Source organism: Carassius gibelio, chromosome A18 (genome assembly GCF_023724105.1).
Source record: "Carassius gibelio isolate Cgi1373 ecotype wild population from Czech Republic chromosome A18, carGib1.2-hapl.c, whole genome shotgun sequence".
Classification (NCBI taxonomy): Eukaryota; Metazoa; Chordata; class Actinopteri; order Cypriniformes; family Cyprinidae; genus Carassius; species Carassius gibelio.
In genome coordinates this window covers 5,059,552-5,075,472 of record NC_068388.1, presented here as the reverse complement: position 1 = coordinate 5,075,472, position 15,921 = coordinate 5,059,552, and the positions used below count along the sequence as shown (strand labels likewise).

The 15,921-nt window shown below is 38.6% G+C and overlaps 1 protein-coding gene across 5 annotated transcripts in view; it reads right to left on the bottom strand.

Annotated features, from left to right (window-relative positions):
* LOC127934648 (protein piccolo-like) overlaps positions 1–15,921 on the bottom strand; it is a 44,395-nt gene that overhangs the window by 23,860 nt on the left and 4,614 nt on the right. For all 5 annotated transcript variants that reach the window (XR_008147869.1, XM_052532163.1, XM_052532164.1 and 2 more), the window contains exons 2-3: positions 6,768–7,232; positions 286–6,559 (exon numbers count right to left, since the gene is read on the bottom strand). Coding sequence is in view for 4 of the 5 variants with exons in the window: in XM_052532163.1 (XP_052388123.1) it covers positions 286–6,559; positions 6,768–7,232 (6,739 nt within the window). In the remaining variant the exon portion in view is untranslated. The remainder of the gene's footprint in view (positions 1–285; positions 6,560–6,767; positions 7,233–15,921) is intronic.

Sequence of the window (15,921 nt, the reverse complement as noted above, 5' to 3'; positions counted from 1 at the left end):
CAGTATCTAAATGAACACTTGCTCTGTTTCATGCAACATTAACTAATGAACATGAAATAAAAAGTCAAATAGCATGCAAAGATCTTGTCAGTGTCATCAGATTAGCAGGATGCAAAGCCAAAACACTGAGGGACAACATGGAGGCAAATGCATGCATCTGTGTTTGAAAAAAAAGAACAGAAAAAGACAAGAATGAAAATCAAGACATTCAGTGCAAACATCACAAAAATAAGAGACATAACCAATAAATAAGACATTAACATTCAAATAAAAAGTCATACTGACCTGTTGACATTTTAGCTGATGTCAAATCAATAGCCCCCTCAGATGCCCCATTCTGATATGTGAATCCATTCTTTCTTTCATAACCAAAGAGTCCAGCCTCTCTGAAATCACTGTCAGATATCGAAGCCTTCATGGTAGTGAGATCTTCAATGACAGGTGTTGTGTGATTATCAATTTGATAGCCAATTTGATTGTCTGGTTGTGTGGTCACAGGAGGTTGTGTTCTACAGCTCCCTGTGAAAGGAATCCTGTAAATAACATCACAGCAAGCAGTCTGTCTTCCAGATGTTAGATCAACTGGTGTACCATCATCTTCCAAAACAGTTGTGACCACTCCAGAGGACGAGGACAAAGCAACCATGGTTTTCATTGGCTTAGATGTGGTGAGGTCTACAGGTCCAACTGCCGATGGCTCTATATGTATTGGTTTACCACAAGTGCCATTTGTGAAGCTCACTGGGGCTATAGTTACAGGCATAAGAGTAGGAGCTGTGGTTGCAGCTCTGTATGAAAGGTTAACAGGAATCTCTTCACTGGTTGCAGGCTTAGGTTGTGAATTCACAGGTCTGTACACTATCTGTGCAAGTGGCTCAAATGGATTATATGTGGTAAGTGGAAGAGGCACTGAAGCAGCATGCCCTAGGTCCAGAGGCTTGTCAACTGGGTTGTTGTTGTAGGCAATTGTAGCTGTGCAAGTGACAATTGTTATGCTGTCAGTTACAACAGAGAGTGTTGTAGTAGGGATTATTTCAGCACTAAGATTCACAATTTCAGGCTGTACAGCAGTGGCCTGTCGCCCACTTGAGTCACTTGAGAAGGAAGACTTATTTAAATCTGGGGCTGTCAGATCCATTCCTTGGTCAGTCATTGTAACATTGACTTTAAATGTGGTAAGATCTATAACGTCACTAGGGTAGTATATTCTTCCATTTTGTTTAGACTTTGGATGGACTTCTGGCTGGATTGTGGCTGTAGCACCCACAGGTTCATGTATGGATTCGACAGGAATCCTCTCCTGGACAACTGACACAGTTGTAGTTCTTTGTACTTCAGTCGTGACAACTTGGGTTACAATATTAGGCAATGCATCAGGATGCTGCTCAGTTGTTGAGATTGTAGAGTAGACTTGGCTCATGCTTGATATAACTTTATCTTGTCCACAGATTTCTTGACTCTCAATAGATTTTGTAAATTGTGTAAATGTGACTGGTACTGGTGGCACAGTTGTTGCAGACTTCATTGCTGGGATTTCTTTTTTTTGCTCATAAACTGCTTGGTGCCCTCGAAGCTGTGTTATTGGTACTGGTAATGGACCCAGTTCAGGTAAGACGTCTTCAGAAGCTGAGACTATTAGTACTTCTTCCATATCCAAACTAGGAATGTCTTCATTTTTAGCTGGGATTGGAATCTGGGTTATTGTTATTGGATTAGAATATGTTGTTTGCATTTGTTGCATTTCAAGTTCATGTTGCACATCACTCACTGTATTGTGAGGAACATAATCAGCAGAAACTCCTGACAGTGGAGCTAAGAGAAGAGGAGAAATCAAGGAAGGTGTGGGGTACACTATAGCTGGATATCCTGTTGGTTCCATAGGAATGGGCGGTGGTGGTGCTGCTGCAACAGGTGCTGCTGGAATCAAAACAGTAGGTGCAATTACAACTGATGCTGTATCATGTGGTCTTATAATTGCAGATGGGGAATTAATTGTATTCTCCATTGTGATATGAGGAACAACAGCCATAGACTGTGCTACTCCTGGTGATGCCACTACAAGAGGTGCTGAAACAAATGTTTGTACAGAAGCAACTTGCAGCTCTGGGACTGTTACACAAGGATCTGTAATACTTTGTCTTGAAACAGCAGCTAAAGTCTCTGTTGTGACTGAAGCAAAGTCAGGTGACATCACCTCAAGGGGCACAGCTGCATTTAAAACTGAGGAAAGCTTTGGTGGAGCTGCTACAATTTGTGCAGAAATTAATGACACAGGTGCATCCACTGAATCTAGAGCAAACACAGATTGAACCTGCTGTCTGGGAGTTGGCAGTGATGATTTTCTCATCGGTGCTTGAGTTGTAATGCTCTCAACAGGTGATCCTGGTTCTGAGGGCAATGTTATCACCACATATGTTTCAAGAGTTCTAGCAAATCTGGGTGACAAAGGTGATTTTGGTGATGAAGCACTGTGCTTGGTCTCTACAGGGGCAGTCAAACTTAGTGACAATGCATTTGGAGGTTCCCTTGTTCTTGGCAAAGTTGCAGCACGAACTGCTTGAACAACTACCGTCTCAGGGCTAACTGGTGGCTTAACGCTCTCTCTTGATCTGTGACTAAATACCAGTCCTGGTGGAATGCATACAGGTTTGGGGGGAACAGCGGGTGGGGATTTGTGTGTTGGGGTCACAGCTGATTTTATATTTATACTGGCCACATCTGGTGGGGGTTTGGTTAGAGTTGCTGTAACTGATGAGGGAGTTGGAATAGTCTTTTGCTGGTTAAAATCAGCCTTGGGTACTGCGGTATATGGCAATTCTGGTGGCGAAGCTTGAGGAGGTGGTGGAAATGAAATCACTGGTTTATCTGTTCTTTCGTGAGAAACATGGGGTTTTGCAGATGTCACACAATGTGGAACTGTTGAATCAGTGATGAAACTTGACATTTCGGCTGGATAGGTAAAAGGAGAAACACTAACAATAACAGGGTGGCCTCTCCCATCTTCAATAGTTGTTTTAAATGCCACATTTTCAAGATTTGGCAATTTAACAACAACTTGACCTTGCTCTGTCTGTACAGGAGAAATTATTTGTGAATCTGGCTGTTGGGAAGAAATTCCATCATCTGGTGCATTTTCCTTCTGAATTTCCACCATTGTTGGCTGAATATTGGTCAGCATTGATTGAACTGGTTGGGAGGATGAAGTTCCAAAAGCAACAGTTGTAGTAACAGTGGGAGAAACAACAGAGACTGTCTTTGCAGCAATATGCTCTCTATGACCGGCTGGAGGAGAAATAGGGGCTGCCTGGCCTAACTGGGGTGCCATGTGGGATCTGGTTTCTTCTGGCATCTGAACAGAAATCTGAATAGAAACACTCGTTGGTGGTTGAGTCTCTTTTGCTGAACCAGGAATACTGGATTGAGCAGATGGTGGTGTGACCACTTCAACAGCTGAGCTAGTCTGGTCTGTAGAGATAACCTTTGCTGGTATCGGGGCTGATACCATTGTTGGAACAGAAATAGGTGCTTGATCCACTGCTGAAACTGTAGCTGGAAGTGGGGCATAGGTTAGAGAAGGTACTGGAAAAGTCCCAGAGATTGATTGATATGGAGATGTAACCAGTTCTGGCATTTGGACAACAACGGTGGTAGGTGTAGGAATCTGATTTCTGAGTGCAGTGGATGGCAGGTTAGGCGCTGAAACTTGAGTTTGTTCTAGAACTGGATGGTCTAAAGCAGGGGACACAAGATCGGGCATTTGAACAACAACAGAGGTTTGTGTTAAAGGTCTTTTCTGAGACTGAACAATGGGTGTAGCAACAGTAGTATTATGAGTTTTTACATAGTCTACTTTTGGATCAATTATTTGTGCAACAGCTTGTTTGTTTATAGAGTCTGATTTAGAATCTGAAAGTGATTCATGTATTGCACTGGCCAAAGGTTTCTGAGCTAAATCTTGATTAGCTGAATTCAGTATAAAGGATGAAAGACTATCTGGAGTAGGGACCGTTTCCTGTTTAGGTTGTGGTATAACTGTTGGTTTTGGTGCAGGAATTGGTTTTGGACCTGGTGTTGGCTTTGAAACAAGATTTTCAGAAGGAGTCGGAGTGCCAGCATTTTCTGAGACATGTGGTGAGGCTGGAATGACCGGTGAAGGGGATCCAATAATATGTGTGGAAGGTGCAACAGGAGCACTTGCTGATGGGTATGTTGTGGCTTGCTCAGACACCAAGTCTGGCATGTGAATTACAACTGGGGCAGAAATTTCAGCAACACTGGGGCTAGCTGGAGTGGTTAATTCAGATGTCTGGTCAGAAACCGGAGAGGATGATGGTGCTGTTGTTAGTTCTATATTTGAATCTGGGGATGAGACTGTTGGTGGAGATAGTGGTGATATTGCTGTTGTCTCCACAATATGTTTTGATGAGGGAACTTCACAGATTACAGAAATGGGAAGATTCTCAAATGATTCTTCTGGGTCTTGTGGTTCCTCTTCACTTTGAGGGATATTAGTTGGCTCAGATGACATTTTTTCCAATGTGACACAGTACTCCTCTTCAACTTCCTCTTCACCAGAGGAGCACTGGGTAATCTTTAAGTCAGGAATTGGATATAACGCTTTATTCCCAAATGCATCCTGAGTCGATGTGGACTCTGTAATATAAGGCTCCAAAATGCATTCTATAGGTTCAGCAAGGTTGTCTTCTTCCCCACTTGAAGGGATGAGAATCACCTCAGGGGAATCATATGATGACTCAGACACAGTTAGAGGGGAGGCAGGAGACACAGGAGTTGACTGTGTTGGACTTGTTCCCGGTGTTAAAACATCTTGTTGTGTCTTCAATTGCTCTTCATAGGCATTCTCTGTTGGTGACAGTGGCTTTGCATTTTTATCTGTAATAAGTGCATCATTTCCAGAAATAGTCACATAACAAGTGTCACTGACATCAAGTGGCAAGGATGTGTCAACCTTTGTTGCATGTGTTTGCTGAGTCTCCTTCTCTTTTTGCATGATCTTGCTCCTTTTATGCAACACCTCCTCATAAGCCTCATCTGGTGTCATAAGTATTCTCACCGACTCATGTTCAGACAGCTTTCTCAAATCTTGCTCATGGGTGACTTTACCAAGATCTGTTGCAGCCTGTTCTTGTTCTTCAACTAAAGTTTCATAAGCATAGTCCTCTATTAACATGCCTCCGTATAATGGTTCAATATCGGGTGGTGTGAATTTCTCTGATGTTGTGTATTCCTGTGCTTTCTGCAGCATTTCCTCATATACCTCTTCAGAACTCTTTAATGGCTTCTCTGCAGCATCATGTGTTTCAGATGATAATGTTCTGTATTCTGCATTTTCTGGTTCAGATTCAAAACTAGGTGAAAAGTCAGAGAAGGAAGAGGACTTCTGTTCATCCATCCCTGTTGCCTTCCTTAATTTATCAGTTTTAATCAAATTATCACGTCTCCTTCGCATGCCCAGATCATCTCTTTCCATCTTAAATTTTTTTGTGGCCTTTCTTAACTGCTGCTGATCATCTCTTTCTTCTTCGTGATCCATGTTTTCACCCTCCTCACGTAACTTATCATCCTCAGACGAGTCCTCTATAGTGGGAAGGGCTTGGCCATGAGGTCTGTGTTTTGCCTTTCTTTGCTGTCTACCCTCTGCTTTTGCCTTTTTATGACTTGGGCTACTATCACTGTCTTCATCAATAGAGGATACGGAAGTAGGAGAAGCTGTTCCTGGCGTGATGCTAGACACCTGAACACTGGACGACCCATCACCCTTAGATGAGTCTTCAATCAGACTCTCATGTTCCTCTGTGGTCTGTCTAACAGGAGTTTTTTGTGTAATGGCTGTGGTGTCATTAGCTATGATATTTTCATTGTCATTTGACACATCTATTTCCACTCTGATTTCTTCTAATGCTTCTGGGACAGGGATGGCTTGGGCAACTTGATCATCTTGGTCACGAGAAGACAGACTGATATCAGAAATCTCCTCAGGCTCTACACTAAGTTTCTTTAGAGCACGTTTAGTCTTCAAGGAATCATCAGATTTTTCGACGTCTCTGGTTTCTTGCGGTGTTTGTTGTTCTTCTCTGTGTTTTTCCTCAACAGAAGGTAAGTTCTCCTCTTCACCCATGCACATAAGTTGTCTTCGTATGAACTCTTCGTCATCTCCGGAATTTGAACTGTCTAGTTTGTAGTCCTCACTGCTGGAGGAAGCAGGCCTCACTCTTCTTCTCTGTATATGAGGGGAGGGTTCACTCTCACTGCTGTCCTCATGGTATTGTTTTACACTGTCTGATGTTCTGACAGGCAACAGTTTTGTCGTAGTTTCTTTTATGGTCATTTCACTGACTCTCTGTATCTCCTTAAGCTCCTCCTCAGCCGAGCTGTATGATTCTACCGATACCGGAAAGATGTCCTTTCTATGTTGCTCTTTAATATCTGCTTTTAAGGTGTCTACTTTAGAAATTTCTGGAAGACTGCTATCTATCTGTACCACAACATCTTTTTGTTGTCCTTCTATTGCAGGTTGAGTGTATGTATCCTCTTTAACCTGCGGAAAATGAAGAAAGAAAAAATTGAAAATACATGAAATTACTATTGTAGTAATTCCAGTATTGTCTTAAAAGATGCTTGCCTACTACTCATGCCTAACAATTAATTTTACTATAATACAATAAAATAATATAAAACATTTAAATAATAAAACAAAAACACGTATTGCATTGCTCAATAATATCTATGTAATAATATATCTTTACCTTATCTGTCTCAGTTGACACTGCTGGAAGCATAGACATCGGTTCTTTCTCTACTTGTGACTCATCTGGGACTTTGTCTTTGACTGTTTCTTTTAAAGTGACTGCAGCAGAAGTAATAACAGCTTTCTGAGTCTCTGCAGCTGATATTTGTGCCACCACAGCGGTCATCTCTGTCTGCAGCATATCTGCATTAGGAACAGCAGGGAGAGGTGCAGGGAACACTGGAATGGTCACCATTGCCTTTGCAACAGTAGCAGGGATGGTTTTCTCCTCCTCTGCCTCTGATGGTTTTGGCTCAGATTTTGGCATAGGTGTCTGTGCAGAAGTCTCAGACAGCTGTGTTTTGGGTGTGACTGTAGGCTTTTCTTTTGTGGATACTGGGCTGGATATTGTTATTTTTCCCATGCCTCCCAGCTGCCCAGCTAGAGCTCTCTGTGTTTGACAAATCAAACACAACCACTCAGTCTGCAAAAAGACATACAATGAGATTTGATAAATATATTGCAAATCATTATTTAATAAAATATCTCAGAAATACAGGTGTCCTATTAATTTAGTGTCACAAATTATTCTGATGGTCCTTACTGTTGATGGTCTATACCTCCTACCCAAATTAAATATTTTTTAAATAAATTACTAACAACCTTATGCCAGGGTTCTGCCCTGGCAGCTTTTTCTGTGTTGTTTTTGTTTATTTATTTACTTTTTGTCATTGCTTTGTCTTTGTTTATGCCTGCCATGTGCTCCTGTGGTCCTTCTTTGTTTCCCTTGATCACGTCCCCTCTTGTTTAGGTCTCGTTTTGTCCTCGTTTCTGTAATTGTGCTCACCTGGTCCTCGTTTACTTTCCTCCCATTTTATTATGCTGTTTTTCTTCTTATGGTTACTGGTTTGTCTTGTGCCATAGAGATAGTTACTGACTTGCTGCGCTATATTCCAGTTGTGCCCTGTTACGGTGTATCCTTGTTGTAGTTTGTGCTCTTGATTTTCTGATTCTGGTTTAGCTCCTCTGTAATCTTGTTTATATTTAATTGTAATATCATATTTAGTTATTATCGATCTTGTTTCTACTCTCGAACTGTCTAGATTTTATACTTTAGATATTTTTCAGTCTAAATTTGGATATTTACATTACGTTTTTGTTTAGTTTTGCTTTGCTTTTTTTCTCATCTTGTTTCTGTGTTGCACTGAGTAGTAGTGTTGTGTGGACTTGAGTGGTGCCTTGTGTATTTGTTTGTGCTCTGTGTTTTGTGATTCTGTATTTCATTCAGTTAGAGCAGCACTAAAACACATGTCTCTGTTCCTACAGGTGACTGTGCAAGGTTTTGATGTGTGTGGCTACTTAACCATATTTTAGGGACAAATTTGTACCCAAAAGTGAGCTAAACCTGACAAATTCTCCAAAAATCTATATTTGGGTAGGTCCTTTTTGTAAAACTGGTATAAAATAAAGTAAAGTTTTTTTTTTTTTTTATATATATATATTGTAAAAATGCAGACCAAGGTTGGGGTTTGGGTGTACGGCAATAGCACATACAGTTTGTACAGTATAAAAAGCATTACACCTATGGAATGCCCCATTTAGTTAAGTAAATGTGTGTGCGAAAAAGAATGAGGAAAAAAATTGAGGACATGCTATGATTCAAATACACACATAGAGAGAGCTTCTTAACAGTAGATTAGGGTTTATTCCCACGTCCAGTGACGCAAACAAGCCATACTTCGTAGGCACATGGTCTGACTTGAAAACTTCTCTTTATCATGTAACACTCCCTAAGTCTCTATTGACATACTCAAAGTCTTATTCACAAAGCAGTGATTATAGAAACTACATTTTCTTAGAAATTGCATTGTAAATCACATAATTTCAAAAGCATGGGGCTTGCAAATGCATTACAAAGGAAAAAAATTGAAAGACAAATCACAAGACTAACTCTAGACTGTAGCCACAACTCATTTACAACATGGCTATTCTATAAAAAATGCTGCTAAATCTACTTATTTGTAGAATATTTGTATTTCATTTATCTCGCTCTAATGACATTTTACTAATGATTGCAACAGAAAGCTGAAAGATGTATTCTGGATCTTTTTAACATTATGTACTAGAAAGAAGAAATAAGGCATAACCAGATGATGGTAGACACATGTAATCACAGACAAAGAGGATAAGTCAACGAGTTAGATCAAGACAGCCTTCCTCTTCAGAGCGCCTGAATTACAATAAAATATCAGACTGAAGAACAAGGGTTTGACTGGGTCATTACAAAGTGTCACCATGGAAACCAGATAAGATTTATGTCCCCAACAGCTCCTTTAGCTCTGTTCTAAAACCTAGTGAGCTGCCTACCTAGACAGCATCTTAGGCATGCTTAGGTAGACTGAAAGCATTACAACTACTCTTCGAACAGAAGGCATAATTGATAAAAAAAAAAAATAAAAAAAAAAATAAATAAGGAGAATTCATTATATAAATAAAAACATTATAATCATTTTGATTTTTTTTCTGTTAATGTACTAGTTGGCTCAATATTGTATGGAAGTATTTTTATGCTATTGAACTGTACTCTTAGCAATGAATTCTACTGAATTAAAAAACTTAATAGACAGCAATTGATTGCAAAACTTTGTAGTTCTTATGAATTTGGGCAAATTAGTGAATAATTAGTAGTAACGGGGGCACATTGGTGAGACAATTGCCTAGAGCAGCTTATTTATTGAGAAAAGCTCAACACTTCTGAACAAGTAAAGCTTAATGAGACTTAATAAATCCTGTAAATAATACAGGAAATATGAACATGATATACTAGAAAACTACTAGCTTACCAGATATTCAAATTTCCCTGTTAGAGTGAGATAAATTATCTCACAAACACAGCCATAAGATAAACAGAAATGCCCATGGTTGCATACTAATTTCCACACTGGCTATGGCTTAAGTCAAAGGTGCAATAATCACCTCTAATGGAAACTTGACATGCTTATCCATATGCAAATCGAGGAGAAGCCTAATTCAATGCACAGGCCCATCAGAGCAGGGAGACCAATCAGAAGATTAATCAACAATAAAAAGAACCAATCAACCAATCAGCATTTACGACTTTGTGAAAGAATCCTAATCACTGCTGATTTTCAGTACTATGTATGCCGGCAATGTAGAGTGATCACAGCCTACAAATAAAACCACAAAAACAAAAAGACTGAATTGTGGGCACAACAAACAGGAAAACATCAAGCTGTCTCATCTTTATCAATGTGCTAAAGGATGCACAGAACTGCATATTTTCAAGCCTGTGTCTTTAAAATGAATAATTTTGATTTTTTTTTTTTATTCATATAAATCTAAACAGCACGCCGAATTGTATTTTATTTTTACTTTCGCAGAATAAACTGATATGCAACCTGTATTAACAGAATATGGCGATTCCAGTTTTTCATTATAAGAATATTTTGCTAACATTCAGAATCCAAAGTTGCAGAATATCTTTAGTAATTTATAAAATTCTTCCTCTACATTATATAAATGCTTCCTCAACTTTACTTTGTCTGCGAAAATAGAAAAGGACAACAGCAGAAGTATGCTTTTCAGATCAATCTAACTAATGTCATGGTGATTACTTTCATTCTACAAAGAGTAGTCAAGGAGAGATATCATTCTCTAAGATCAATTATGTCTGCTCAAGCATTTGGGAAGAAATGTCAATGTCAGCATCCTTGAATAACGAAGACATGATTCATTTGTGATACATATATTATTAATTGTTGGGTGATTTACACTTTTCATTACTATGGAATATAAATGCCCAAACTACTAGTACACTGGTACAAACTCAATCTTACAATTAAAAAATAAATAAATAAAAAATACTAAACAGTTAGTTGTTCTACAACATCACATTCATAGTTTATTCAGTACTTCAGACTGTATGATTGACAAAGACTTTCTTTTGTATGTTTGAAAGAAACTTTTTCAGAACTTCCATAATTTTTTTTTGTTTGTTAATAATATGTATTATATTTATAATATGTGTGTGTGTCTACCTCACAATTGCAAAACCACAAATATTAATTTCTTGAAATACTGACTATAACCAAAAATGTATTCACTACAGAGATTTTTTAGAAATTTATTTGAATTTACCTTTTATGAAACAATTACATTTGCATGGCTTTTATAGTCTTAGAAATCAAATTTTTAATTCTTTCATATTTTCAGATTTGGACTATGGAAAACTTGCCCTCAAGGGCACTGTGCGAGAGAGGCTTCTTGAGGAATAGTGCTTCTAAAAAGGTTCAACATTCAGTACTCTATAAATGCAGTAAAAAAAATATAATAAAAAAAATAAAGATGAGATACTTATGTGTACTGAAGTTTACTGCTGCATTATGTGTCCAATGTTCTTGTCTGTCATTAACTCAAATTTTATGCTGAGTTGTTACCATCCTAGCACAATGACCGCAAATGCATCTCCCTGCCTGCCACAGCTGGTTCTGAAGCAGCCAGGCCTGGCTGAACGCCATACAAAGTCCTTTTTAATTACAGACAACCAGCAAGGACCAGCAGGCCTGGACACAGGCCTCACATGAGCCTTTGTTCTCAGCGATTAACCCCAGAAAAAACACAATATAAGACTCATCAAGCCTTACATCACCACAATAAGGCACTCCGCTGAAGGAGATATCTGACCTTTTACCTGTTAAATCTGTTCAACTTCAACCAGCCAGGATGACCTGGAGTAATAGCGAATGGCATAGCGAATGGCATAGCTATACAAGTTGCATCTTTTCAATATCTGAAAGCTTTACTCAATAGAGCCTGTTACTCTCCAGCCATCTAGACAATTGCATTTTCCTTAAGAGCTCCTTAAAACATAGTTATTCCATTCATCTGCTAAGGGTAGCACAATCTGCAATGCCAAAAGCCATTAGGATAATAACACTTTGTATTCAACATTCATTGCTGCAAAAGCTCGCTCCCTAAAGCTCTGTAAATGAATGCATACTGACGGAGTTCCAAGCTGCAGCTGTTTCAAAGAGCCCAAATATACTGTAATTGCATTTTGTAGTAACGTGCCACAAATTTGCATAATATTCTAAAATATCTCACACGACATACCAGGTGAAATAAAGTTGCATTTTGTTATCCTGTCTGTTCTTCAAGATTTGGATTGGAGAAGTAAGATAAATTTATAGCCAAAGTTATATATTAGAATTGCTATTCCTTCATGGGACCACAGCATTGCAGAGCTGTGTCTGACACTGTATTGATTCCTGGAAGCTGCCTTTGGCAACGGTTGTAACTGGCTAATATAGTGAGCTTTAAACCACCCCCGCAGTGGTACAGTCCCAATAAATCAGGCCCCATGATAATAGAGAATCTTGACCTACTAATCTGTAATAAGCAGAGTGCTCGGGCACTGAAGGCACAGAGCCAAACCTTGCTGCCCTACGGTGTGACAGAAAGCAGATAAACAGAGAGAGAGGTGTAGAGAAGGTTTTTTTTTTTTTTTTTTTTTTACAATATCCTCTTTTTATTCTTGCATGCATCAGCAGAATGTATAATTGAAGACACATAATTTGTCTTGGGTACAGATTTAAAGACAGAAGATGAAAAATAAAATATTTCAAATTTTCTTTATAAATGACCAAACTATGCTGAGTGTTTCAAAATGCTCTCTGTTTGTGCCTTAGTGATGTTCTTTCGACTGCTCTCATTTGAAGACATGCACAGGCACGCTGTGGGAGCATCTAGAGAGCTCATTTGTTTATAAAGCAGCTTGTGAGAAGGGAAAAGAGTAAGGTGCATCTCGCTAGTCTCGCCTCAGACTATTTATACACTCACCGTCTCCTCCAAGGCAGCTCTCCTTTTTGACTCAGGAACAGTTGCCGTCTGCATTAAAGAATATGAAATATCTCTTTCTGCAGCTATCTGTGATTCATGCAGCATTTGCAACAGAGCCAATCTCATGCACTGGGGTGTGTGCAACCTATACATGTAATTAAGACTGTGTAGGTCAAAGATTAGGAGAATTAAATTAGATTTGTTGCTGTGTAATTCCTGAAAATTGCGCTTGGTGCAGAATGGTTCTAAAATCATTCCAATATCTTTTGTAGAAATAAATGAAAGCAACAGACTTTTATCTCGTTATCTATTTATATTCCTATGCATTAAAAACATTGCTGCAAGCAGCAATTATGGAGCCAAGCACACTTGTGGAGTGGAATATTGTAATGCAGAGCAAATTTGTGACATATACTTTGTAAGGCTGCACAGATTTGTGTAGTCATGACAACCGCTGACAGCTAGGGTTTTGAAAACAACTGGTTCAAAGGCTAGAAGCAGATTTATTATTGAATTATAACTTTTTACATAAAGCAATACGAAATATTTTGTTTCAATATCCTCACTATTAACTTTATAACAAAGATGTTGAAGATTGGACGAATGTTATTTGTGGTAAAGAAAAAAAACAGTATGCTAATTGGTTAAAATTTGTTGGTATATGATTGATTCTGAAAAAAACTGGTAGTCATAGTAGTCCCTGGTCTTTGACAGAAAAAGCATTATCATCAATATATTTCATTACTGTACACGCAAATTGTTTGGTATATCATTATATAAATTAATACACACATACAAAATAAGTAGGAATCCCATAAAATCTGTTAGCTGAGGTTAAAAATATGCTTGACAAAATTAAAACTATATAACTGTAAGGAATCAATTGAAATCACCAGTTATTGTGATGTTCATGGAATTTAAAAAAAATAAAGAAAATAAGAGTTTTTTTTAAACAGAAATCTTTTGTGATAATATAAATGTTTCACTGTCACTTTTAATCAATTTAATCCATCCATATAATCCTTAAATCATATTTACCACAAAGTTTTGACAAGTAGTGTATCTAAAACTTATTAAGTGGAAACATTATTCTACAAAGAATAACTAGACACTCTTCAATCAATGTGCCAATGATTTACTGTACATTTCTAGGGGCTGCCACAGACTAACAGGCAGAAAAAAACAGCAGAGGAACAATAAGATGCCTAACAGATATAATATATGCCTACACACCTTTGATGCGGGGCCCCATAAAAAGATTGGCTGTTGCCCCATGCAGGTCAGGTTATATGATAGAAGTTAGATAATTGCATTAAATAAGTCTAGCAGGTTTTCCGTGCCTCTCAGAGTCTCAGTATAATAAACATAATTTATTAGCAAGCAGAACACCTTGAACTCTTCCATGCACTGGGATGATCATATTACTGTGCATGAAGCATCCAGGGCACAAACACACAGACACACCAAAACACTGCATGTGCGCACACACAAGACTAAAAGGAGAAAAATAGAGATAAAGAAAATGTGCACGTAGTGACAATGGCCATGTTGTGTAAACCACCAGAGCATTGTTCTGTGTTAATGACATGACAGAAAACACAAACCCATCGAGGGCATACACAACTCTCTTGGGCACAGCTGGGCTGCAGTGTATTACCACCAGAGGAAAAATGAGGAAGCACAGCAGACAGTAACCCCTGCAGCTCTGTCAATTATTGCATATAAGACCAAACAGAACACTTTGTTCTTTAAATAGTTTCATATACAGTAGCTATGTAAACAACTGCAAGGAACTGAAAGCTATGGAGTTAAAATGATGTCATTGCATACGAAGGGTAGGAGTTGTGGAAGGGTCCATAAAACTGTAAGCTTAAATTAAATTTGCATGCATAAGATAAGCTTTTTGAAGGCGTAAATCGCGTTTCAAGTGTAAGAAAAAAATGATTTGCAGAATTTCACTGTCACTCATTGGTGTAATTCAAGTATTGTGAAACTGCAGCTTCATGCTAAAGCAAAATAAATATGACCTGCATGCTTTTGACTTCCATTTCTCTGCGCTTACACTTTTGGTATGTTGTTTTTGTGAAAATACGGTCAAAAGTACTGCAAGCATGTGAACAGTGATTTGCAAGCGAAAACAACACTTTAAAGAACTGCAAAACAGATCAGCTGCACTGAACCAGTCTGTGTGTGTTAAAAAAAAACTTACTGTTGCAAATGTCTAAATGACGTGTTGTGCACGTGGGGCAAAAAGTTCCCGAAATAAACCAATATAAATAGCTCCATCTTTCTTTTCTCTGCGCTTACAATTTTGGCACAATTCTCTCACTGACTGAGATTTGCAAGCGTGAAGGAGAGGGCGGGTCCACCACCTTCTTGTAGCCAATCACATGAGGCTCTGCTGACTCTCCATTTACTCTTATCTGATTGGAAAATTAACGTATCATGTCCCAAATTTAATTTACGCTTAGAGTTTTATGTATACTTCCACAACTCCTACCCTGCGTATGCAAATCTTTATGACGTCATTGTAACTCCATAGAAAGCGTAATCTCAAGATCAAACAGACTATCCATTGCAATGAAATTGCAGTAAATAATTCGGAAACAGCTGGATTTCTGACATCAGAAAAAAGGGAGATATATAATACCAGGAGAAAACTACTGATTTGCATTCCCATTCATCTTAATGGTAGTTGCTCAGCTATTGAATGACATTAAAGGGGGGGTGAAATGCTATTTCATGCATACTGAGTTTTTTACACTGTTAAAGAGTTGGATTCCCATGCTAAACATGGACAAAATTTAAAAAATTAAGTTGTACGTTTGAAGGAGTATTTTTGTTCCAAAAAAACCTCTTCCGGTTTGTCACAAGTTTCGTAAAGTTTTTTTCGAGTATGGCTCTGTGTGACGTTAGATGGAGCGGAATTTCCTTATATGGGTCCTAAGTGCGCGCGCGCTGCAGTATAGCAGAGCACTGAGAGGCTGAGCACAGCCTGATCAGAGCGAGAGCGTCGCGAAAAGTCACAAAAGAAGTGTGTTTTTGGTTGCCAGGGCAAGACAACCCTGCACAGATTACCAAAAGAGAAACAGCATTAAGGGACCAGTGGATGGAGTTTATTTTTACAGAGCATCAACGGAGTTGTGCAAGTGTTTTTGTTTGTTCCCTGCATTTCGGATTGCACATCATTTATTTCTTAAGGATAATGCAGTCCCAACGAAAAAGGGTTACGATTGTGTGTTGGAACCACATGCGGTGAGTAAAACTGCTTCAAATATCTCTGTGTTGTTAACTTAGCTATCAGCGCGTAAGCA